Source organism: Amaranthus tricolor, chromosome 2 (assembly GCF_026212465.1).
Source record: "Amaranthus tricolor cultivar Red isolate AtriRed21 chromosome 2, ASM2621246v1, whole genome shotgun sequence".
NCBI classification, from domain to species: Eukaryota; Viridiplantae; Streptophyta; class Magnoliopsida; order Caryophyllales; family Amaranthaceae; genus Amaranthus; species Amaranthus tricolor.
The window spans coordinates 5,865,238-5,890,684 of record NC_080048.1 but is presented as its reverse complement, the minus strand read 5'-3'; the positions used below and the strand labels follow the sequence as shown (position 1 = coordinate 5,890,684).

At 32.5% G+C, this 25,447-nt stretch overlaps 4 protein-coding genes across 6 annotated transcripts; 2 read left to right on the top strand and 2 right to left on the bottom strand.

Annotated features, from left to right (window-relative positions):
• Positions 1-1,234: 1,234 nt before the first annotated feature.
• LOC130802430 (rab GTPase-activating protein 22-like) lies at positions 1,235-6,857 on the top strand. 2 transcript variants are annotated; one of them, XM_057666451.1, is made up of 5 exons: positions 1,235-2,051; positions 3,507-3,642; positions 4,069-4,118; positions 4,730-4,783; positions 4,892-6,541. In XM_057666451.1, exons 1-5 carry the CDS (start codon positions 1,858-1,860, stop codon positions 6,099-6,101), a joined length of 1,644 nt encoding a protein of 547 aa, XP_057522434.1. In that variant the 5' UTR covers positions 1,235-1,857; the 3' UTR covers positions 6,102-6,541. The 2 variants fall into 2 exon arrangements, with proteins under 2 accessions (XP_057522434.1, XP_057522437.1); XM_057666454.1 differs by having other exon boundaries at positions 1,254-1,681; positions 4,892-6,857.
• Positions 6,858-8,530: 1,673 nt separating this feature from the next.
• Positions 8,531-11,192, bottom strand: LOC130802435 (cytochrome b5-like). Its single transcript, XM_057666458.1, has 4 exons — positions 10,996-11,192; positions 10,746-10,853; positions 9,134-9,200; positions 8,531-9,043 (listed from the first exon to the last, which is right to left on the bottom strand). Exons 2-4 carry the CDS (start codon positions 10,830-10,832, stop codon positions 8,790-8,792), a joined length of 408 nt encoding a protein of 135 aa, XP_057522441.1. The 5' UTR covers positions 10,833-10,853; positions 10,996-11,192; the 3' UTR covers positions 8,531-8,789.
• Positions 11,193-14,946: 3,754 nt separating this feature from the next.
• Positions 14,947-15,585, top strand: LOC130805441 (protein S40-4-like). Its single transcript, XM_057670214.1, has one exon. It carries the CDS (start codon positions 14,947-14,949, stop codon positions 15,583-15,585), a length of 639 nt encoding a protein of 212 aa, XP_057526197.1.
• A 1,039-nt stretch (positions 15,586-16,624) lies between these two features.
• Positions 16,625-23,747, bottom strand: LOC130802418 (metal-nicotianamine transporter YSL3). Of its 2 annotated transcripts, none has more exons than XM_057666434.1 (8): positions 23,247-23,747; positions 22,763-23,111; positions 21,204-21,376; positions 19,929-20,026; positions 19,631-19,765; positions 19,349-19,520; positions 18,850-18,964; positions 16,625-18,073 (listed from the first exon to the last, which is right to left on the bottom strand). In XM_057666434.1, exons 2-8 carry the CDS (start codon positions 23,106-23,108, stop codon positions 17,145-17,147), a joined length of 1,968 nt encoding a protein of 655 aa, XP_057522417.1. In that variant the 5' UTR covers positions 23,109-23,111; positions 23,247-23,747; the 3' UTR covers positions 16,625-17,144. The 2 variants fall into 2 exon arrangements, with proteins under 2 accessions (XP_057522417.1, XP_057522427.1); XM_057666444.1 differs by having other exon boundaries at positions 19,349-19,538; positions 23,247-23,746.
• Positions 23,748-25,447: the final 1,700 nt, after the last annotated feature.

Here is a 25,447-nt window from a genome sequence, read left to right as displayed (position 1 = left end):
TATCTCAATTTCCTTTTTTAATTCTCATCCATATATTAAACTTATTTTTTCATTTCAATAAAATATTTCTCCTACATTTTATAAAATACTACATTATCTACTTTTGTTGAGTGATGAGATGCCATGTATTGACCAAGAAAGGTGACAATGATGGATTGGGAGCAATTGAGTGTGTAGGTGAGCCTGGGGTCAATGAATAATTGGCTGTCCTATTTTTACCAATTCTGATATAATGGTTAGTAGATAACTACTTGAAGTCCAACCAATGAGGAAATTATAATATCCTACTCATATTAATAATTTATAGGCACAATTTTCTACCAAGAGGTTTTATTGACCATCACCATTTTGGAGTTGCATTTTGGATCATAAAATCTAGTCTAACACTACCTTCACTTTCTCATGTAAATACACCAAATATTTTAATCTATTTATTACTATTGATCTTTAATAAATGTTTTGATTATCAAAATATAAGTCGTTAAATCAATACATCTAGTTGTTTTTATAACTAAAATAAAAATTAGCGTTTTCACATTAATGCGATATAAGTATTTATTAACAAATTATATTCCAACATCTATATTAATTATTACGTTTATCGAATAATATTAATTACGCATCTCTAATAACTATAGTTGCAGGCTGGAGCTAAAACTATCCAATGATATTGATTATTTAAATCATCAACTGTTATCCAAATAGCTGTCTTGCGTCAAACGGGGCGTAAATGCCATAAAGTTGTACTTCCTCTATTCCACTTTATTTGCTACTATGCAAATCTATATTATGAAATATAAAAAGTTAATAGGAGTACTATGAAGTATGCGATTAGACGAATCAAACAAGATCATACTTAACTATATTTTTTCTTACATATTAACTATTTCCTCCGTTCTGAAATACTCGCTACATTTCGATTATGTGCATTATTTATTGTTCAAGCTTATTTTATATATTGCGATTAGTATGTAAGTAAAAATATAGCCAAGTGGAATATTGTCTAAATCGTCTAATCGCATATTTTCATGATATTAACTTTTTTATAATTTTTAGATTTATATAATTCAAGATATAAATAAATAAAATAACACATTGAAATGCGTAAAAAGTAAAATGTAACAAGTATAATAAAACGAAAAAAGTATAATAGTATAAAATAAGCATGAACAATAAATAATATCACCAAAATATAACAAGTATTTGGAAACGGATTTGAAGACTAACCACTTTTAACCACCTTGGGGATTGTACAAAGAAAATCTCTACACGACCAATTCTATACATACATACCCATAAGGCCATAACCCATCAATCATCATTCCTGATTCTCTCTACTCCATACTCCATAGTTCCATTCCATTTGCTCATCATATTCATGGGAGAAACAGACAAATTAAAAATCACAGAGCTTCATGGAAGAAAAAACGGAGATGAAGTGAAGAGCAAAGGGTGAAAATGAAGAAAACTCTTAAATTTCCATCACCATATCTTCTTCTCCTTCATTGATAGGAATTCCGCCATTTTGAGCATTTTTTCTCTCTCCTTCGATGCTTAACAGCGTCCCATCTTCGACCTTATACAGCAATATCGGCCAAAATGGCGGCAGCACTGGAGTAGCTGTCGCTATTACTGCCGTTGCTGGTCTCGCTGTTGTTGCCGCCATTTTTTATACTCGTAGGTAAAAATTAAAAACCTCCCCCTTTTTTTGTTTTGATTGTGTGTAATTTGGTTACTGTAAACCCTAGTTTTAGCTCGTGATTGTGATTTTTAGTGAGATTTTCTTGATTGTTCTAGGGGGAGAGTTAGGGTTAGGGTTAGGATTAGGATTAGGATTTATGTAATTTGATATAGTAGATGAAAGCTTTAAGAAGAAGTCATACTTGTTCTTCATCATCTTCCTCATCGTCGAAATCAACTCCGTCATCATCTAGTTCGAAAAAACATCATCGTTATTCATCATCGTCGCCGTTGTCCGCATCGTGGGTTCATTTGCGATCCGCTTTGTTCGTTGTTGCTTCTTCCTCACCGGCATCTTCTTCTTCACATCGGTGAGTTTCCATAAATACTTCCATTTTCTCTCGTTTAATCAATTTACAAACGTCAATTCTTGCTTAATGTTGGAGCTCTATTTAGTTTTCTCTTTTGCATTATTATGATACAGTAGTAATATAGATAGCTGAAATTGTAGTTTATGCAACAACTCGACTTCAATTGATGTGGTGAAGAGTGTATAAGACACTCAACTATTATATTGGGTCTCATAAAGTGTAATCTTCTTTTAGTTTGAATTCTAGGATTGGGCATCTTTGCTTGATTTGTTAAGGGAATTAAGGCATTGTTTATGGTAATTTTGGGAGAAAATCAAGATCTTGATTGGGTTGCCGCCGCCCGCCCATAAGTATTATGTATGTTAATCGGATTGCTCTGTGTTTACTATGTATTGGGTTTTCGTGTGCATTTTTGGTATATTTTGTTACTCCATGTGAGCCCTTTTGGAAGGAAATGTTGCAAACGCTATCAGGCGAAGGAAGTATTTTGACTTTGTGGTGTATTTGTGATTTGGGGATAGGTTTTGCCTTATGTGGTGAAGGAGCGGAAAACATTATAATGTTACCTGAGGTGAAATTGGTGAATTTTGAAACTAGCTGGTGTTTAGTGTTGTGTTACTGGAAGTCGGAACAGATAAAGAAACTTGGTTTGCTACTTAATGTGTTCAAATTGAGCCTCATAGAACTGGAAAATGTCAGGAGTACAATTTATTAGCTTTTTTATGGGTTCTGTTTTGAGGGAGGATCAGAGGGTTGAAGCCGGAAATATTTCATTGATGTTTTATTCAGGTGAATCTAATTTTTTGTTTATCACAGGGCCACTATGATCTTCAAAGCTTCAAGTTCACCATGCTTTCTTTGTGATTCATATTATTTGCATATACTGTACAGACTGATATCTCTATGTGAAGGCGAGAGTGAGTATGTAGGGTTTATCTGTATATGAAAGAGGAACGTGGTATTAAAAGGAGCTGTTGACTTGTTAGTAAGTAATCATTCACCTTTTTGTTATATTTTAAAAGATTAAGATATGGAATAAAACAAGATTAGTTTAATTGTTTAGCGTTGCACAATACGAACAATTTCCAATCTTATCCATGAAAGAGTCACTTAGTGGCATAAGGTTATTGTTGGTGGAGTTGAAAAGAGACAACAGATACAGATAGGGTGTCAGTGGAAGTGAAATACCTGTGAATTGTGATTGATATTTCATTTGAAGTTTGAACGTTAGTAAATATTAGCTATGCTAATTTTCCAGTCTTGTAGAGGAAGTTATGCTGTGCTTCATTTTTTATGTTAGCATCAGACTCAGCAAACCTTATGTTTGCTCTTCTTGACGTTGATCTTGAATTTGTATGCAACAGTGTGGCTCTGGTTTAAACCAGTTAATAGCTGTTTTGAAGTTTTTATTATTGTTGTATCTTTATTGATGTGTGGGTATGTTCTCATGGCCAGTGGTAATCTTAAGTCACCATGGTGTCGCAAGAGAAGGAAATGCGCCCTTTCTCCTCAGAAGTGGAAGAATTCATTTACACCAGATGGAAAACTTCATGATGGTGGAATAAAGCTTTTGAAAAAAGTTCGAAGCGGGGTAAGTTGCTGTATATGTGGATTTATTGGTTTGTTTGTATGTTCATCTGAGTAATAATGAGTATTGTTTATTTTTCTAGAAGTTTCTATTTCTCGAAGCTGTTAACTTTTATTCTAGGGTCTTGTTAATGTGCACTTGTGGTTAGTTTGATTCTTGACTTCCTTCTCTATATTGGTTGTGGTCCTGCTTTTCATAAGGTATCAACCTAACGTCTCATCAATGCTTTGTTTCTTGTACTTCACGGATACTCTTGGCATCTTCTTGAAATGATTTTTGCTGTTTCCTTTTTGTATTTGGTGTTTGAAGGTTGTGAATATTTTTTGATCAGTTGCAAGATAAATGTCCTATCGGTTTTGAGAAATTCTGATTTGTGTGTGGAGAAATGCCTTTTATTTTAGCTTACTGTATTTGGAATTCTCGTTGCAGGGCATTGATCCCAGTGTCAGAGTAGAGGTTTGGCCTTTCCTTCTTGGCGTGTAAGTATACAGGACATACTTGTCTCGTTCACCTCTTCATTCCTTGAATGCATAAGCTATTTATGATGTTTAATAGTGATTTTGTAAACTCATTGATGTCCATCGCATTTGTGATCAATCCAGAGATTGCTTTTATTGTGTTCTTGGGATCTGTTGTGATTTCCATTTGCAAGCTAGTTCTCATAAAAATATCTCAACTTAAAACAAATTCTCTAAATGGCTTCTGTTGAATTGCTTTTTGTTGTTCTTTGTTCTGGTAATATTGTGTGAAAGTGTGATTTCATGCTACGAGATATATGTTGTTGAGAAGTCTTAAAGTTATCAACTCATCTGGCCACAGAATCATCTTTTGACCTAGTGGTTGATTTATGAACAAGTTAGATGAACTTTGTGGTGGGTGTTGTTCTGGTGTATTGTTGTCGACAGAAATTCACTTAATATGTTGGCAATTGAGAAGTCCAGACCAGATTACCTTATTGTTCATTTTCGCTAAGGTAGCGGCATACTATTTTATTTCATCAATTGTGATTGTTGCTCTAGTCAAATTTATGGATTCTGTTTCTGTAATCTTTCTCTTTACTTTATTTGTTTTGTTTTGTTTTGTTCAACAGCTATGCTCTGAACAGTTCCAAAGAAGAAAGAGATGTTGTCAGAAATAGGAACAGGTAATTTGTATGTCTTAAAAAAGTTTCTTTTTTCTTTAATTGTAATAATTTATTATTTGGATTTTGTTGTATACGTACATTAACTTTCTTTTCGTTGTTGTGCTGCAGAAAGGAGTATGAGAAACTAAGAAGACAGAGCCGAAGATTTCTTAGACAAACTGACGAGAGTTTGAGGGTAGATAGCAATGTGAAAAGGGAGAATACAGAGCCAAGTTCACCTGCTTCAGAAGACGTGGTCAGCGCTCGAGAGTCCCTCTCGAGTGAGAGGGAAAGTGATCTTGAATTTTCAGAAATTCCTTTTAGTTCAGTTTTGGATAGGACCAGTAGCTCCCGACGAATTACTAGTTCTAGTCCTTCTGTAATCTATGATTCATCTGATGTGGGTTCATCAGAAGATGAGCAATTTGATGAAGATTTCTCTCCGGTAAAGAATGGAAATGTTTCTGATGTGTCTCCAAAGGGAGATCTCTCCCCAACCAAGACAAATATGCAATCCAATATTTGCCGCACCGAAGACTTTGCTACTTGGCAGCGGATAATTCGTGTTGATGCTTTGCGGGCCAATGCAGAATGGGTGGCTTATTGCCCTTCTCAGGCTGCTGTATCAGAAGACCGGGCACAACGTTGTGCTGAGGCGGTGTGTCTCAAAGATTATGATCACCTTGAACCGTTCAGGGTTTACCATGCTGCTCGATTGGTAGCAATACTGGAAGCCTACGCTGTTTATGACTCCGAAATCGGTTATTGTCAGGGCATGAGTGATCTTCTTTCCCCAATAATCTCAGTCATTGAGCAGGACCATATGGCCTTCTGGTGCTTTGTTGGTTTCATGAAGAAGGCTCGTCATAACTTCAGGCTCGATGAAGTAGGAATCCGTCGACAACTCGATATCGTGGCCAAAATCATAAAACACAGAGACTCCCGACTTTATAGGCACTTGGAAAAGCTTCAAGCAGACGATTGTTGCTTTGTGTACCGAATGGTGGTAGTCCTGTTTCGGCGTGAGCTAAATTTTGAACAAGCTCTCTGTTTGTGGGAAGTGATGTGGGCTGATCAGGCTGCACTCAGGGCTGGTTTGGGCAAGTCTAGATGGAGTAGAATAAGACAACGGCCTCCGCCAACAGACGATCTGCTGTTGTATGCCATTGCTGCTTCTGTTTTGCAGAGAAGAAAACAGATCATAGAGAAATACCATAGCATGGATGAAATATTGAGGGAGTGCAATAACATGGCTGGACAACTTGATGTCTGGAAACTTCTAGATGATGCTCACGACTTGGTAATGAGTCTTCATGATAAAATTGGTACAACCTTTTAAGGGCCTTTTCACAAGGCCTAATATTGCTAACTCTGCTGTTTGATTCTTCTTAATATCTCGTAATGGAGAAAATTAAAATTTTCAAATTTTAAAAATTAAAAATTTTGCCATTTTTACCTTTACAAGAAATTATGGAATTATGTTAGATCCACCTAGAGCTTTAAGAACCATTTTAACTAGTAGATCATATCCAAACAAAATGTCTAAAAAAAAGGTTTAAAAAATATTGGGATGAATGGAACTGAAAGGGAAAATTTGAAATAAATAAGTAAAAAGGTATAAAAAATTTGAATAATGGTGAAGTTTTGAAACTATTTTTCAAGATAAGCGGTTTTTTTAAAGTTGTGGTTTGGAGCTGTTTGTTGTTAGTAACAGCGAACAAAGGCTGGAGGTCAAAAAAAGTCAAAGAGTCTGTTCGTTGATACTAACAACAACAAAGACTTGCACTATTTTTGACTTTCAGTCTTTGTTCGCTGTTAATAACGAACACATGCGTTCTAAAAACGGCAGCTTCTTTTGTTTGCTGTTAGTAATAGCGAACAAATTCTTTGCCTTTTTAAAACTATCTGTCTTTGTTCATTGTTATTAAGTGCAAACATTTCAAATCTTAGGTCTAAGAAAAAACTGCTTATCTTGAAAAATAGTTTCAAAACTTTACTATAACTTGAATTTTTTATAAATTTTTTCTTATTTGTTTTAAATTTTCACTGAAAGGTATCATTATTATTCTTTCCCTGCATTCACGCTTTTAGTTTTTATACTATTATTCATCATATCATTATAATAAAAAAAATATAAAAAATTAATATTATGAAAATATGCTTTAAAATAAATTAAAGATTTCATTTCATTATATTTTTTTTTCTAACATTGAAAAAAAGTATAAAATAAAATTTACAGATGGATAGTGTTTATTATTTAAATGTAGTCTTTAAAAAAACAAAGGAACTACATGTTAAAGTAGTGAAGGGAAATAGGTCAAATTGGGTTGTTTGTGTTCAGGTCAATTTTATTAATAAGTTACCCAGTACATTTATAGATAAATATATCTATATTTTTAACTTGAACAAATCCCTTTCATATTTAATAAACAAATTGTAAATGTGATTATTATTTGGAAATAGGTCAAAGAAATTTATGTTTGATTAAAATATTTCAATTTAAATATTAATCCTTTAATTAGGACACGTAAATCTATTTATTTGGAGACAAACTAAATTGGAAAAACTCTACTCAAACTCACTTGTTTCAAGTTAAATTCAAGTTATTTAGTCGGTTAAATTTCGCCAATTTTATGTCAAAAGTTGAATTTTCATACACAATTATTGAAAATTACTCAAGTAGAAATTAAAAAAAAAACATTTTAATTTTTTTGGATCTAAATCTACACTCCTAAGGGTGAACTGTATGAAGCTAATGTAAAACAAAATACGTTAAAGTAACATTTAACCTGTAATATTTTCAAAAATTCATAAATAAATCCTCTTTTCTTTCCTTTTTGTTTGTGTATTTTTTAAGATAAAATATATACATATGAGATTTTGTTGGATTCGTCTTGATACAAAGTTTTTTAATATATATAATTTTTAATGATGTATATTTAAAGATATTAAGAATTAAAGTTTGCTTTAAAAAGCGTGAAAAAAAAAATGCACACACAAAAAGTAACATAGAGTAATTCATAATGTTAAGATATATGTATCCATTGCTTATAATCATCCATTAAATTATCAATTTGCCCAATATTTTTTTCAAGTAATCAAAATAATGTAAAAGTGATTTAACTCCATTTTGAATTGTATGCCAAGCATATTAGTATTCATTTTAAGTAAACTTCACTAAATTTAAGCTAGATTGATGACTCGATTTAAATATATTTAAATATATATACGCTCATATAATTTAAAATATTAAAGCTTTAACATTATTATTGTCGTGCTATTATAATAAACAGAATTGAATAAAAAATCATAGGTAAACTTTTACTTAATACTTCTACTTATAATTAAGCCCTAAAAAACCTTATGTCATGCTCATAATTAACCAATAAGTCCTCGGCATAACCACTTTTATGAATCGTAGCACCTCTGAACAAGGTTTCTTTATTTTGTCATCTCTACAAGGCAATATAACCGAATGGCGCGACTAACCGAGGAAGAAGTATAACCTTTTACCAAAGTACAAAGACGAGAGGCTTAGCCTTACACTCATTGTGTCATCGGGAGGATCATGCGAAGAGGCTTACGAGCATACAAGTGAGAAGCTTGATAAAAGCCAATAGCCAAAAGGCTAACAATGAGGAACTTACTGTATTTAAAAAGGTAATGTTAAGAGGTGGCTTAAATAGCTAATAATATTAGCTGATATTTCCATCTAGTCAAACTAGCCAACAGCTCCAACTAATAACCATTTATCAAACAGACCCAGAATTACCAATCTAAAACAAGAACACATATACACAACATTGAAGTTCTTAACAAAGGTTTGCCACAAAAAGTTCACCAATCAGTAGCAAAACAATAAGTTGTCCGAATCACAACAACATCGTATATTGATCGAAACTAAAACTAACTCTCAAACACCATACCGCAATAAGGTTGAACTGATCACTTCTCGAAGGACTCGGACTTCTTAGTAGCTAAATTGACCTTAGTACATGCCTAGAAATGAAACGAAATAGATAACATTCTATTCCTCCTTTTTAGTATAGTGTCGAACTACAAAAGCCAAACCCAAAATGAGAAGGGGTACCATGAACTGCAAGATCTTGATGATGAACTCGGGTGTCTTGTCCTGGTTGTAATGAGCTTGTTGTGGTGGAACATAAGTACGCTTCAGAGGGACGGTTGATACGTCAACTTTTCCGATGTAGTATTTATCCATCATTTCTCGGGCAGAATCACTGTGCCCCACATCTTCGAAGTCATTAGTTGCATCCTTGCCTATAAAGACAGATTTTACATGTCGATTAAATAGCTAAATCACGGGTTTCTTAATGTAAAGTGTAAAGAAATATTTGTAGCGGAACAAACCAGTTGCAGCTAGAAGAACTTCATCACCACCCGGATGATCATCCATGAATGACGTTACATCATAGACCTGAATGCGTCCAATCAACAGTCTCAGAATGTTTTATTACATAATTTCTACGGTTCTACCAAACAAGGATATGTATAAAAAGGGAATACTTTATATACTGTTTAGACCATTACGACATTCTCCTAAGAAGTCGATCTGAGAAAAATCCAATCGCATAGTGTAAAACAAAGGTATTTAATACATGAAATTATGGCAAGCATGCCATTTCAGTATTTCTGAACTAAAGGGATAAAACCACTGTAACAAGATTCGCTAGCTAATTTGCTTTTAGAAATCAGCATTCGCTCAAATTTGTCCAAAAATAGACCAAAACCGACCATAATTCTCTTTTTTCGATTCGCGAGGAGATTAGTGAATCATGTGACATTGGGTAAAACTTCAATGGGTAAAGCAATATAATATAAAAAGTTCAAGTCAAGAGCTCAAGTACGATGAAGACTAGAGTCAAGAGTTCAAGTACGATGAGAAAATAGTGCTACACAATAAAGATGTATTTTTCGTAAAGATCACATGTTCCCTTCTTTCATTTAAATAAGCAAGAAAGCCCTTATACAAGCCCCAAGTCTTCACCGTGACAAACATTTTCCTTCAATTCAATTTACACCAAAAGTAGTATACCCTTAATGCTTAGAAATAATTGTCCCTACCCATTGCTACTTCTATATAATGTTAGCAAATCCAATCATCAAAACAACTACTACTTCAAGAATTGTGGCTACTTTTTCCAACATCCTAAATTAGTGTATGCAACCAACATATTGAAATGATAGAATTTTAAATTAGTCACAAGAAAGAGGCTTGGAGTCGCGCATATTAAAGACAAAATGAAAGAAACCGTTTACATTGGTTTTTTCGGATTCAAAAAGGATCAAAAAATGCACTAAGTTGAAATTAGGGAAGGTTAGAACTTTTAGGAGGTTAAAAGAAGAAGAGGTGGGCTAAAGATATCTGATAAACTATAGTAGAGAATGACAAGAAGAATTGAGATTTTTCGAGTATATGACAATCGATGGGAAAAGAATCAAGAAGTATACGAAGGATGATCATCGAAATTGATTTTGTAAGTTATAGATTAGTATAAGATAGAGTCGAATAAAGTATGATCTTTGTTAGCGACAATCTCTCGTGTTCTATTGTTGTGATCTAGGTTTTGATTGTTTGACATTGTTTGTTTGTAATAAACATGCTCCTCAAACAAGAATTTACCTTTGGGCTTTGACTAATCATAATACATTGTCCAAAAAATACTCCAAATGTCTCTTTCAATTTGCTACATTTTCTATTCAAATCCACACATATCTTTTCCCAACAATTCAAACCAAACAAAAATTGGATGCTACAAGTGAATTTGCACAAAGGAGTATTCGTTTAATCTAGAAGCATTCTAGTGAATTTTACTTGAACATTTTCAATAATCAAAAATCAAATTGATATTCAACAGAAAATTCAATCAATCTAAAAAATACCCAACAAACATAAAACAACAATTTTGTATTTTACATCATAAAAAATGAAATTCAAACTTCTTATAAGAAAAGATCTGACCTTTTCTGAGATAATCAGCCAGCAATCCGTAGTACTGTTGTGCTTTGAAACTTCCTCAAAGGTGTGAACTTTACCATCTGAAGCCATTTTAATTACCCTTACTCTGATCTGCAAATGCAAGAAACATTTCAAGTCAAAAGAAATCAGAAACAAAGAAAATAAAAAACCCAAAAGCTTAAATAAATCAAACAAACAAATAAGTTCAGAAAGATTCAATCTTTTTTAGATCAAGAACAGTTTCTTTACTTACAAGAGTAAAGACAAAGATAGAGAGAGAAAGGAATTGGGATTTTGATGGTGTATAGCTCCTCAACAACCAACTTACAAATGCCCAATTGGAGAATTGAAGTGAAGGAATGGTAAACTAATTGTCAAGAGAAAAGTTTATTTTTTTATTTTATTTTATTGGAAAGCAGTGTTGACCCTGACTCCTGAGTGGTGGTGTAGACAATTCCCTTTTAACCTTTTGGTTTGCACGACTGCCAAATCTTTTGGACAAACTATTGATTAAGATTTGGGTTCAATTCTTGTCTAATTTTTCATCTTTCTTGTCACTAATTGAACCCAAATAATTAATACCTTGAATAAGATTTGGGTTCAATTCTTGTCTAATTTTCCATCTCTAGTCTATAATTTTAAAAAGACTTTGTAAGTTTTTGGCCTAGATATTTAAGCACGAGTTATAAATCAGTACATATAACACAAAATTGTGTATGTAGCCGCTGCATCTGTGCGACCGTATGAATGACCTAATAAAAAATATTTTTTCAACACTCTTAACTTTAAAATACTTATTTTAAGACTTAAAATGTCAATTTTAACACTTAAAAACTCATACTCCAAATCTTAATCTTCATTCTCCAAAATTTAACTTTATTTTTTAAGGGAAATTCTATATGGTGTGATCGAACTTTTATGAAACGCCCATGGTAGCACTTTTGTAAGATATTTCTACATGGTAGCATCCAGTTTATGCCTTATCTAATTGCCGTAGCATTTTTCGTTAAATTCTTGTTAATTTTCATTTAATTAACCATTTTGACGTTTCTACCCTTAATAAGTATTGGTTGTTGTCTTTAGAATTTGCCCTGAACTATTTTTATGCTCTCAAATGTTTAATTCACCATTTTGACGTTTAATTCACCCTTTAAATCATTAATGCTCTCAAATGTTGTAACAATTTTATTTTCATTCAAATTGTTGGCATTTTTGACAAAAGGTATTTTAAGCACTATTATATAAGACATGATGTTCATTTAATGTACTTAACTAGCATTATAAAATTCAAAAGGTGCATTTCAAGCATTAATACATATGTACTTAACTAGGGTAAAATGTAAATTATAAAGACAACAATTTGAATGAAAACAAAATTATTAAAATATTTGAGAACTTTGATGAATTAAACGTCAAAATGATGAATTAAACATTTGAGAGCATAACAACGGTGTACGGCAAATTATAAAGACAAAAACCAACACTTAATAAGGGTAGAAACGTCAAAATGGTGAATTAAACGGAAATTGACAAGAATTTAACAGAAAAAGCTACAACAATTAGATAAGGCATAAATTGGATGCTACCATATGGAAAAATCTTACAAAAGTGCTACCATTAACGTTTCATAAAAGTTCGATGCTACCATGTGAAATTTTTCATTTTTTAATTACTTACTCAAACCCTTAAAACACTCATATATCAATAAACCATAGAGTCACTCGATCAAGCCCGCAGCTCGATAGAATTATGTTATTCAATGATTACTTCCAAAACATGCTCCAAAGACTTCAACTCCCATGTATTGCACCAATATGACAAAAGTCCATATATCTAATGCGTTTCTCATATTGATTGCCTTTCACAACAATTTGTGAGAAATATTTAATGATACCAAAGCTTAGCTCAATTTGGCTATAAAAAAAATTATGCATCAAAATATTCTTCCCATACTTTATGATTCCAAAGACATATTCGTCTCCCTAATTTGTCACGAAAACATTCATGTTAAAATATTTAAACAAAAGAGTCTAATAAACCACTATTTGATTCAAATCACACTTCAATTATCTAAATTATCCATTTATATTAAATGGCTCTAATAAGAATGATTGGTATAGTAAATTTTCATGAAATGTATTTTCGAAGGTGAAACTTACCTAGAGCGGTAGGTGACCTTGTAAATTCAAGTGAATGTGGTTAGCTCAGTGGTAAATCTAGTGTTATAATAACAAAGAGGTCCTAAATTCAAACATTGCCTCTAATTTTTACATTATAAATTTTACCGAGTTTCATCAATGTGTATCATTTTATTTTTATGGTAACAATAAAACTTAGAACATTAAAAAAAATTTGTTCATAAATTACTATCAACACAAAATATCTCATCTCCTATTGATAATGCATTAGCATGATTTAAAAAAAAAATAATAATTATCAAAACGCAAATTGAATTTTATTTGTAATATGATACCAACTCATCAAAACTTCAAAGTCTTCACTTCATATGTTTTTACTCCAATACAAGAATTTTATTGGAAACAAAAAATTGATTTGTTATAATTTAGAACAAAATAAATCTTCACTTCAAAGGAGCCCCATTCATAACTCATCTCAAATCCCAACTATGGTTTTACTCCAATACAAGAGTTGCTCGGATTTTAATATGTTTGGTGCACCACTCGGTTCAATATTACTTTCTCTCTATCAATTTTTACCATAAAAATAATGCAGCTGTTATATATTTTCATATGGTGCAAACTTAAAAAGTATTATTTGTCCATTATCTTCCTCTTCCAAACTCTAACTTATGCGGAATACTAAATTGATGAATATGACTATGAATCTGACAATGACTATGATTATGACTATAACTATGTAAACTCAATGGAATACTAAATAGTTGTGGTGTAAGTCTATAATACTATTTCTTTTGTACACTTTTCCCATTTAAGTTACTTGGTACATTATTATTTTTACTATTTTTAGTAAAATAATTATATAAATATTAATTTTGCCCCTTTTTTTTTTCCTTATCTCATACCTCATTAATTTTTACACATATCTCACTAAAGAATATAACCGTCTTTTTACACAAATATATTAATTTCTTAATTCTTGTACGAATATTAGTATGCTTCCTCTGTTTCATTATACTTGCTACTGATTGTGACAATTTCCAACACAACATGTCACAATCAGATGCGAATATAACCCTAACAGGCTAACACATAGATTTTAGTAAAAGAAAAAAAAACATAAGGTCTCTTGAGAGACCGTCCGTCTCTTTGAGAGACAACTTTTGATCATTTCCAATAGCATTTATTAAATCAATTGGTAACCATAACTCGAGATAGATCGAGACTTCATTCGCCTTCACATCTAAGGTAAGAAACACTACATCTACTATTTATTTCCAAGTCCATTATAAACAGAAACTGTTAGTGGAAGAGTAATACCACTATTATTTATCGATGATTAAGGAGTACAAGTACACTTCTGTTCCATTACAACCATCATGTTGCTTCATATAAGAATGCTTGTACTGTGCAATGTTTTAACACTATTATTAATAGTGTTATTGACCATTCATTTGTTGTTTAAAATTCATCCATCGAATAAAACCATTTTATTACCACCATTTTAAAATTGTGAAAAAAAAACCATATTTAGGTAGAAATTGATCAATTTAACGCCAGAATTGATCACTTTTACTTTTAATGAAATTTTTTATTTTAATTAATCTATTCAAGATTTACTTTAAACTAAAATTGACATTTTTAAAGTTAAAATTAATACCTTTAAAGTCAAAAACAACCATATGAATGGTCTCAATGTGAGAGCTTTTCTCCCATATTTTTGTATTCCATTTTTGTATTTTTGAAAAATAATGTACCGACGCAATTGAAACCAGACGATCACACAACAATTTTGTGAAATAAAAAAAAAATAGAGGATGAGAATCTGACCACGTGTGGCTTAAATTCGTTAAGCGCAATTTAGAATAACTTTACCCTCCTCTCCACCTCCTTCCACTCACCGCAATTTACACTTCTCCTTCCTTCCATCCTTCCTTATCGTACTTTCCTCTTTCTCTTCTCACCTCTCACTTTTCCCAGATATTTCTCCTTCCCTTAATCTTATTCACCCATCCACAAACAGATACCAAATTAAGGAACACATTCCACAATTTTCGGAATCAAAAATGGTGTTGAAACAATCCCCTTTTCTCACCACTTCATTCAATCCATCAACCCATCAAACCTCAAACAAAAACCCTAATCAAGATCAACAACAAGAACAGGAAGAGGAAGAATTGAATGAATACGATGTCGTTTGGTCATCATCATCTTCTTCCTCTCCTGAAAAAACAACCCCTAAAATCTCCGCTAATATCCCTTCCATTTCGCTTACACCCACACCCGGATTATCTGCCGCCTTACTCTCCTCAACCGAACCTCAAAGCCCAACTTCAATTCAACGCAAAACAACATCATCCCCTGTTGCAATGATTTCCTCTTCGTTAACGCGTGGTAATGGATCTGGGTATTATTATGGGCCAAAATATCACCACTCCGCTCCAGTTAATGTACCCGTTTGGCCCAGTAGGTTTAACGATGGAAGGATGAGTAAAAACGGGTTCGGGTTCGGGTCAATTGATGAAGACGACGGAGATGATTTACTGTATGATGGAAAAATGGTGCCGCCGCATGAGATTGTAGCTCAGTCGTATAAAAATACGATGTCGTTTTCGGTAATGGAAGGTGCTGGAAGAACGTTGAAGGGTCGTGATTTGACTACCGTCCGGAATGCTGTTTTTCAAAAGACGGGTTTTCTTGAATGATTTTTTGTTTTATTTTTGTTGGTGGGAAAAGAATTATGTTTTTTTATTTTTATTTTTATTTTTATTTTTCCCCCTTCATTAATTGCAGGAGTCAGAATTGAGATGAGAAGAGGAAGGGGTGTTAGCCTTTAGGAGAGTTACGTAACAGAATTTTTGTGTGTGACTTCACAAATAAATAAATTAAAATTATAAAGCTTTTTGGGAAATATTTGTATTTATGGTGGATATTTTATTTACTTTTTTGGTTTTAGTAAATCAATTAAAATTAGAATTCAAAATGTTATTGTAAACATATTAGTATTTGAATGATTTTAGAAAAAACAATTGTAAAGATAGGAAAATATTACTTCTATAAACTTTTCGCGGAACCACTTATATTTCACTTGTAAGTTGTAATAATTCAAAACTTTTTTTTATTAATATATGATAGGAATGTTGCTTGAAAAAGTAAAAATTATTTCAATTGAAATAAAAATTTAATAAATTAAAATTCGTTTACTATAAGATTATAAAGTTTTGTTTCTAGGAATTACTCTGTAGTGTCTGATAAGGCAAAGAAATTGTGCCCAAAAAGAATTTTGGTATTTCAGAGTGCTTTTATTATCGGCTGGAATTAAAAGAAATGATTAAAAAATATATTATTCTCAAATAAAAATGATGACGTCAATAAAAAATGTTGACACATGACTAATATATATCAAAGTTCTATTCATATTGTTGGATCTGCTCATTTTCGGATCGTACATCAAAATTTCATATTATGACCCACTAATAACGAGTTGATTTTTAAATCAATTTCAAATCGAATCAAAACTCAGGTTAGTAGACGCATGAGATAGGTGACCTGTACAATTGTACTAATATAAGGGAAATTAGAGATGACAAAGCTGAAATGAATTCAGTTTATCAAAAATTAATACTTAGAAATAAAAACAATAAATTAATAATAAGTCTAATAAAAGGAAAAAAAAACCATCTATCTATTATATACAATTAAATATTGAAGAAAAGAAAGTGTACTCCACAAATGTAACAAATATAAGTCCAAAATATCTTGTTTTCTCTATACTTTTTAAGTTATAGATTTTACATAAAGAAAAAGACACAACATATGAAGAGTGTGTTACAAACAAATGATAAGACTATTACATTCGTATATTGTAGAAAAAAAATTAATTACATAATATAAAGATGTTAAGATCTAAATTTAACTATAACAACACTTACATACAGACGAGGACTTCTTGGTGTGTACTAGTGGAATGAAAAGTAAAGAGTGTAGATAAGTGGAATAGAGGGCAAAAAAGTGATGCACGATAAGTTAGTATGCACTAAACCTATATTAGACTACGCTTTGTAGCTGCTTAACTACAGGATTTGATGAGCAAAAAAGTGAGATGTATTGCTGTTGTATAGTATAACTGTGCAACAAGATTGACTGGGCTTTTGAGGTTATTACTCGTTTTCTTCGACAAAATTTACCAACTCGAATCTCCATTGCTGTAATGTATATCTCTGTATGCTTTCCCTTCAATCGATTTATTCCCGAAACTAGTTGCTTAACTAGATTTATTGAAGCTCATGCAAATAGGAGGCTTGAGCTTTGCCAAGGCAACTATCGACGATGGAAGAATCCAGAATCCGTCACCACATATCAGTCCTGAAGCAACTGCCGGAACCATTAAGCTTGCTTTCCGGCTGTTTACCTTATGCCACACGAACACCACTAAGCTTCCGATGCACATGTCGATGGCAAAGTATGCTCCTACGAGGAAAGGCACGGCCATTGCCATTGGGAGAGGGACCCACTTTCCGATCTTTTGTGGAGAGGTATCCCTTGCCAAGTTGGCGATGACAGCAAACCCAAAAAAAGCGTAGCATAATTGTAGGCAATGTTGAGGTAAAGCGGAAAAGCCCTCCACTCCTAGTATGGCCATGTTCCGATAGATGAGTGCATAGGGAGCTTTATACTCTCCAATGGGATTACCAACATCAAAGGCCTTGTAGAAGAGGAAGAATGTGAGTGGAGCAACAACACAACCGATTGCGGTACCGATTGCTTGACTAACTAGCATTGATCGAGGAGACGTCAGAGTCAGATGGCCGGTCTTAAAATCATGCATCAAATCGGAAGAGATGGAAACAATTGACTTTATTAGACCGCATCCCACAAGCCCTGCGACGACACCAGAATCCATACCGGCTTGAGCAGCGAGCACAAATAGTGCAACTTTTCCGTAGTTGTAGGCCATGTTCATATCGGTTAAACCAGCTCCGTAAGCATTGCAAAAGCTGAGAGAAGGTGCTAGCATGTAGGCAATAACGACGTAATACCACTTTAACTCGGGGAACATTTTAGGCATTACAATGATGGCGATTATAGAGAAGAATACGTAGCCGACACACGCAAGCCAAATGGGAATTCTTTCTCTCATGAAGACCTCATTTCTTTGAAGATCATCAAGTGCTTGCTTCTGGTTATCTGGATCTGGTAAAGACAGTCCAATGTAGGCAAACCTGAGCTTAGTTCCGGCCATACGAAACAGTAACAATTATACTTATTTTAATTATGATATTTGGACGTTTTTATTTAGATTAGTGATGGTAGTAAATAGAAAATTTCTACAATAATCATAAACTTGTTAAGTTACAAGCAAGTTAAGAATCATAACAATTAAATTAAACTTTGGAGGTAAAACTTAAAGTTGAGCAGCAACCCACAAAATGCAAAGTGCATACAATTACTCATCTATTTTACAATTCCATGGTAAGATTAAATTAAATATTTCATTCACTTAATACAAATGATTTTCAAATAGGCAATATGTCACTAAAACTAGTTCAATCCTACAATTCCTAGCAAACACACCGCCATTTTCCCACTTTAAACTTCGAAAATTAATGTTTGTAAACTCAAATCTTTGATAAACATAATCTATTCTCCAAGAGCTTTCCATCAACACCAATTTTGAAGAATTCTAAAAGGTATAGTGAAAGTTATTCCAAAACTATTCTAAAAGTTGCATCAAAAAATTTGTTCAAACAATTACCGATAAAATTAATTAAAGTCCATAAATCTCATCTTATATGGACAATAATTAAGTCCATCAAACAATTCAATTTTACGTGGCCTCACTGATCCAAAGCAGGATCCCGATCCTGATAACCTTACTCCATGGGCTACTTTCTAGTTACAATTACTAAAAAGCACCAAAACAATCAATACTTTGTGTCATAAAAAGGTGAATTTAGTGTATAACATACTTGAGCTATGTTTTCTTTCCTTCAGGCTGCCATGAATGTTTCGGATGGTGATGAACAGTATCTTGAGAAAATTGTAGAGTCCATCACCTAGAATTAGGGCAATAGAAATGAAAACCTGCAAAAGAGCATCGAGAAATGCAGCAAATATAAGAATTCTGCGTATAGTCCATCGAACAATTCAATTGTACGTGACCAGGCCGAAAACGGGCTCTAGTATAATTATTATAACTGATAAATTAAGTGTTATAATTTGATAAATAGGGATTAAAATAATTTTTAGAAATAAAAATGGGTCGGGTCGGGCTTTCAAAGCCTAGCCCATTTAAAGCCCACATTAAGTTTAAAGGGCCTTTGTCCAACCCGTCTCATATTTACTTAAGCCCGGCTTGACCCTTATCCGGTCCATTGAACACCCCTACACAAGACTTATAATTATTGCTGTGCAAGACTCATATAGATCATGAAAACATTGAAATTTGGGCGCATAATCAGTACATGCCTTGTATCCATTTAGACTTTTCATGCTGCTTTCGGGCAACGCTGAAGGGAACCACTTTCCTTTTTGGTCGCCGATCTGTGGCCACATTACTCCCCAAGACAGAACAGCACCAAGAAGCAATGACAAATTAACAAGGTGAGAACATATCATTCCGGCACCAATATAGGTCATGCTGAAATCAAAGTAAAATCTGCGAAATTACATCATACAGCTCGAATTATGATTGAATATTTGATTAATGAGTAGTGTAAAAAAGTGACGGAAAAAGAGAGTAATACTCACGAGTTTTTCCATGCTTTTAACCCAAATGTTGGAAACTGAGAAAACCCGCATTGATCTCCACCTGAATAGAACCACTGGAATAAACCCCATAAGAAACTTATGGAGAAGTACTTAACAAAGCCTTGAACTTGCTTCCTGAAAAATTATCAGACAGATGTTTAAATGTGACCTCCCCAGACTTCGATCATAGCTTCTATGAGCGAGATATACTATGTATGACGACGATGATGATGAAGATGATGTGAACTATTTGTCATGAAGGTAAATGAAGTAGACTTTAGATTGAAAAAAGGCTTACTTGGCCATCTTGTCGCCTTTAGGAGTGTGGAAACCATTAATAAGAACTGCTGTTGCAGTTCCACTGGGATAACTTAGCTTGTAGTCAATTATCATGATCTGCAGAACAAATTTACAGAAATTCTCAGTGTATCATAAGCAATATGAAACTTGATAACAGAAAATTTGAGGCATAATTGAGACAGTTCATCATCAATTATATAAAATCTTTTGAAGAACGTATTATAATGTTTAGATTAAAGCTTTGATGGTGGTGGTGTTGTCTTAAAGTTCGGCTAGTTATTAGCTATGAATTGAGGAGAAACAGAAAAAAAAAAAGTCACCAAGTATCAGAAGGCAGAACCCCAAATCCAATCAGATCGGAAATAACCTCTTTGTTAGTGATAAAACTAAGGATATGGATGCGTATATCCGATCCCCAAATCCCACCCTAGGAGAAGTCACTTCATGGTATATGGATAATGGAATGTTGTTGTTCTTACTGCTGTCGTTCAATGATGTTCGAAGAAACTGTACCAAAAAATTCTAAAATGTTGCCTATATTGGTCAGCGTGAATTTTTGAGTCCGAAAGTAGAAGTCCTAGAGTACTAAGCGAGAAAATTAATCATAAACTGAAGAAGTATGGTACTTTTTAGTCTCTTCAACACTTAAAGAAGAAATGGCTCTTCCTTGTTTGTAAGGTTAGAAGGATCTCAGTTTCACAAAGATAGGCTAATAGATATGATTGATAGATAGGACAAAGAGGGAAACAAAACATTAATAGAGAAGAAAAGGTGCTATTCTTCATGTCATAAATACCTCACTTTATTCCAGATTATAATGGACTAAAGTAAAATAACAGTTTAATCATTTGTGCTTTTTATTTATGTGAAGTTGCTGATATTATTTGCAATTGGGGTCAATAACCTCTTTGTTATTATTACAAGAGTAAAGTTGCGTACATCTAACCCTACAAACCGTACCTAGACAGGAATCATTTGAACAAAGAAGCCAACCAAGAAAGACAAAAGAGTTAAAAAGTAACCATTTTCATAGTGGGAATTTAACCCCACACAATATGCCCAAAAGCAAACCATAAATCAAGGTAGAGAATCAACAACTAGCAAAGAATGTTCCAAGGTGGCACTATGATCATTGATCACATATTAGCTAAGTAGAGAATCTTCCTCTAGGTGACACTGTTATTGTATATCCTTATCTTGATAATATCTTTTCTTGAAAAAACAAGCAAGTTCTTTGCTTAATTCTTGAAAAAGGGGAATGAATAAAACAAACCTTTCTAAGTGGAACCAAAGCCAGCAAGCCAACAAAACTGCTAACAAAAAGAAAGCCAGTCATCCAACCAACTCCAGGCTCCTTATAACTATTGGGGACATTTCCTTTTGTATCAACCCCAGCTTGCTCATATGTCTTCTTATTAAGACCCAAAAGATATGATCCAAAACCTCCTGTTAATGTGAGATTATGTTAAGTACAATTAGGGAAGCTTCTGAGCATGTTCAACATGTTCGACTGCACATGGCCCCAAAAAATTAGGGGTCTTAATATTAAATATGTAGTATATGTTAAGTGTTTAAAGATATAAAATTGTTAAAAAATATCATAATTTTTTAAATTGCACAGGATTTCAACGAATTTGTCAATTTTTGCTCCGCCTATGAGTACAATTTATACCATAGGAATGCAAAAAGTACTATTTTTTCAGCATATTAAACTGTTCAATGCCAAAAAATTTCCCACTAAATGAGATGACTAATGATTGTATATGACTAATAAGAGCACATCATCAAATGAAATGAGGCTTGTTAATTCTTTAATCCTCAAAAGCCCTTATCTAAGTTTATTTGAACACTTTAATCCTTATCTTAATTAATTATAATATTCTAAACTTTCTAAACTTATTTTAATTGAGAAATTGCACCTAAGTAGCACACTAGCCCTTATATGTGTAAATATGGACTTGTTGAACTATATCAAAACATAATATTCCTTAACTAAAATATTGGTGAGAACTTATTTGAACTTAATGAATTAAAGATAACTTATCAATTAAAGACTTTATCTTTAGTCTGATAGATTCATAACTAGTACTTAAAATAATAACTTCATCCATCAAAAGAACAACATCAATCATCAAATGTTATAATTATTAATTATATACGTGTGCAAATGTCAAACTCCGCAATCTTATGAAAGTTCTAAATACCTATTAACAAACATTGAAAGTCCAATATAGACTTAACGCACACTTATTTTTATTATGCATCACTCCTCCCCTTTACTTTCAACTCCACCAACTCACACCTCTTACCCTCTATTCCACTACATGTTAAAGATTTTTTTGTGCACCAAGTTCGCACAAGAGTTAATCTATCAACTAGTGAAACTTCTAAATTCCTATTAACAAAAATTAAAAGTCTAATTTAGACTTAGTGCACTCTTATTTTTATTGTGCATTACTCCTCGCCTTTACTCTCAACTCCACCAATCGACTCACACCCCTTACCCTCTATGCCACTAGCCCACAGACATGTCAAAGATTTTAATATGCACTAAGTCCACAAAAGAGTTTACCTAACAATAATAGGAAGACTATATCAACTAGTGCATAGTAGTGATCCTCATGTTAGAGTTCAACTAGAAAATGAAGAGATAGAATAACATAACTACATCCCTACACCACTTCACCTCAAGGCTCAAACATATGAGGTTAGTAAAGAGTTGTTTAGCTAAATAACCAACTAATTTGCTAATTCATAGAAAACCCATAAAGCTTAAAAGTTAAGACACCATTAAAATTAACAAGAACTAGCTTAAAAGAGAGAAAATCTAACCTCCAACAGCAATACTATAGCAAGCAACAGCACAAGTTTGAACAAGAGTATTCTCTTGTCTAGTAAAAGGAGTGGTGACAATCCCAACTTTATGGAGCAAAGTAGTCCAAGTTCTTAGTAAAACAAAAGCAAGAAGAGCAGCTGAAACATTAAGATTAGGAACAAGACCAGTTGTAAGATTAAGCTTCATAACTACAACACTATAAATCACCCCAATTATTAAACTTGCAATTATTCCTCTTATTGTTATCTGTTTTTGCCATGGTTGAACTCTTTTTATATCTTCTTGCTTTTGTTCTTCAAAATCTTCTCTATCTATCTCCATTGATTCACCATTACTACCCATTTCCTGTAATAATTTGAAAATTACAACTCATTTTCTAAATTGGAAGATGAAATTAACCAAAAAAGAAAGATGGGTATTTTACTTTTGTATTAAATGATACAAATAAAAAAAAATAAACACTTTTTTGAGAGTTCTTACCTCACCGATTGCGTTTGCTTTTTGCCACAAAAAAACAATCAGATTCTGTGACGATTGCAAAGTTGAACCCTTATAATAAACGTACAAAGAAATCAAAAATTGGGCAAGTGAGTGTTTGCATTCAGCATTAAAATCCTTTAAATTTTATCAAAAACCCTAAATCATTAATTGGGTTATTCAAAAAAAAAAAAAAGACAAGTGGGTATTTGCATTCAGCAATAAAAATTCTTCAAAATATCAAAAGCCCCAAAACATTAAATGGGTTTCTCTGTTTTTTTGCTCAATAATGGAAATCCTAAGATGAAACTCAGGTTTCAATACAAACAAGAAATGGTTGTTGAGTAGAATGAAATTAGGTAAAATGTGAAAGGGAAATTTATAGGAAATGGTAGGCAGTTTACTGGCAATTTTTCAAGTACTGACATAATAGTAGTACAAAGTTTAGAAATTTGTACTACAAAAAGTGTGATCAAAAGTTGTGAATGGAGAATAAGGTACTTCCTCTTCTTCATTTATTTTACCCCTTTTCCTTTCTAATAAATTTCACTGGGTCTATTTTGTTTCGGGTATATTTAATTTATTAAAATAATTATTTAAAATTTTTAAAGTGATTAATTACAGATATATATTAATTATATGAGTTCGTTCCATTGTCAGATAGACTTATATAAGACGGGTTGTTTTTTTGAAAATCTTTCTACTCTTTATTTCTCCGACTAAATTTGTCTTATTGGTAAAAACAAAAATAAATATTGTAAAGCAGATAAGATTAAAAAAATAAGTTAAATATATAAATAAGATAAAAGAAATACTTCTATATAAAATGTAACAAAAATAAAAATTAAGTAAATTTAATAAAATGATGAAAAACAACATTCAAAAATATTTCTGTCCATTTAAAATAACATTAACAATATTTAATTTAAAAAACTCTTACATATTGGATATTCTCTAATAAATGATTTGACATAATAAATGGTACTTCAAAGTGATAAGAGTACTAATTTTGAGGAATAGATGGTGTAGAGAGAAAAGAACAAATGTTGGGTTGATATTGTTAGGCTTCTCGTTGACTCACTTTTATCCTCCAACTCCCACTTAAGAATTTGTTTGACAAAGAAAGTTTAGAGTTAAATAATTCCTTTACTTTAAAGCAATTGAGCTTTTTATGGGTATGTGGCGATAACTCGGCGAATTAATGATGGGATAGTGTATACTCAAGAGATTGATGTAAGTTCACTAATGATGGACCAATTTTAACAATCAATAATTGAGGAGAAATGTGATGAATTATTTCATATTTTTAATAGTCGCATTTTTTTTTTATTATATCGCCGCCTTTTTAATGTAATTACTAAAATGTCTTTAAATTTATTTTTAATTATAAAATCAAACTATTATCATTACTAAACTAAATATATTAAAAATAATTAATTAAAATAAGAAATATTAATTTTAAAAAGAAAAAAACTTTTTAAAACCGAAAAATAAACATAGCCATACGTTTTGTGCTGACATTTGATACATGATCACACTTTTAGCCAAAATTTTTAATAGGAAAATCACATTACTGTAATGTTTGCGGCATTAGAATCTAGACTTCAAGATCATTCTAGTGATATATTATATGCCCAATTTCGACAAGTGAGCGTGAAATGACGATCGTTTAAAGTTTGCTTGTGCTGAAATCAGATATATGTTCAATAAATTGGGCATAACGTTTTATAGAAAATCGTACTAATGCAAGGTTTGCAGCATTAGAAACTAAAACTTTAAGAGCTTTCCAACGACATATTATATGCCCAATTCCGACAATAGAGCGAGAAATAATAACCGTTCGATCGCGTGTTTTACGTGACCATACCGCAGTCCGGTACCGCGTTTTATATTAAAAGATAAAATAAAATCATAAAAGAAATTTAAAAAGAATAAATAGAAAAGGAATAAAAAAAATAAAAATATTGAAAAACCAAAACTACATACCCTTATCCCAAGCATTATTTCCTGGTCTCTTTCAAAGCTAGTAATCTCAACTCCCAAATAGTATTGTTTCGGTAATGAAACGAGGAAGTGCAAAAGACACTTAAAATACCTAGAGATAGGTGTAATCGGGTACAACCATCAATATGCTGAAAATGTTTATGATCCTTCCGCTGATGAGACCTCAAATCCTGCAATACAACGTTAGCCTTGTCCGGGGG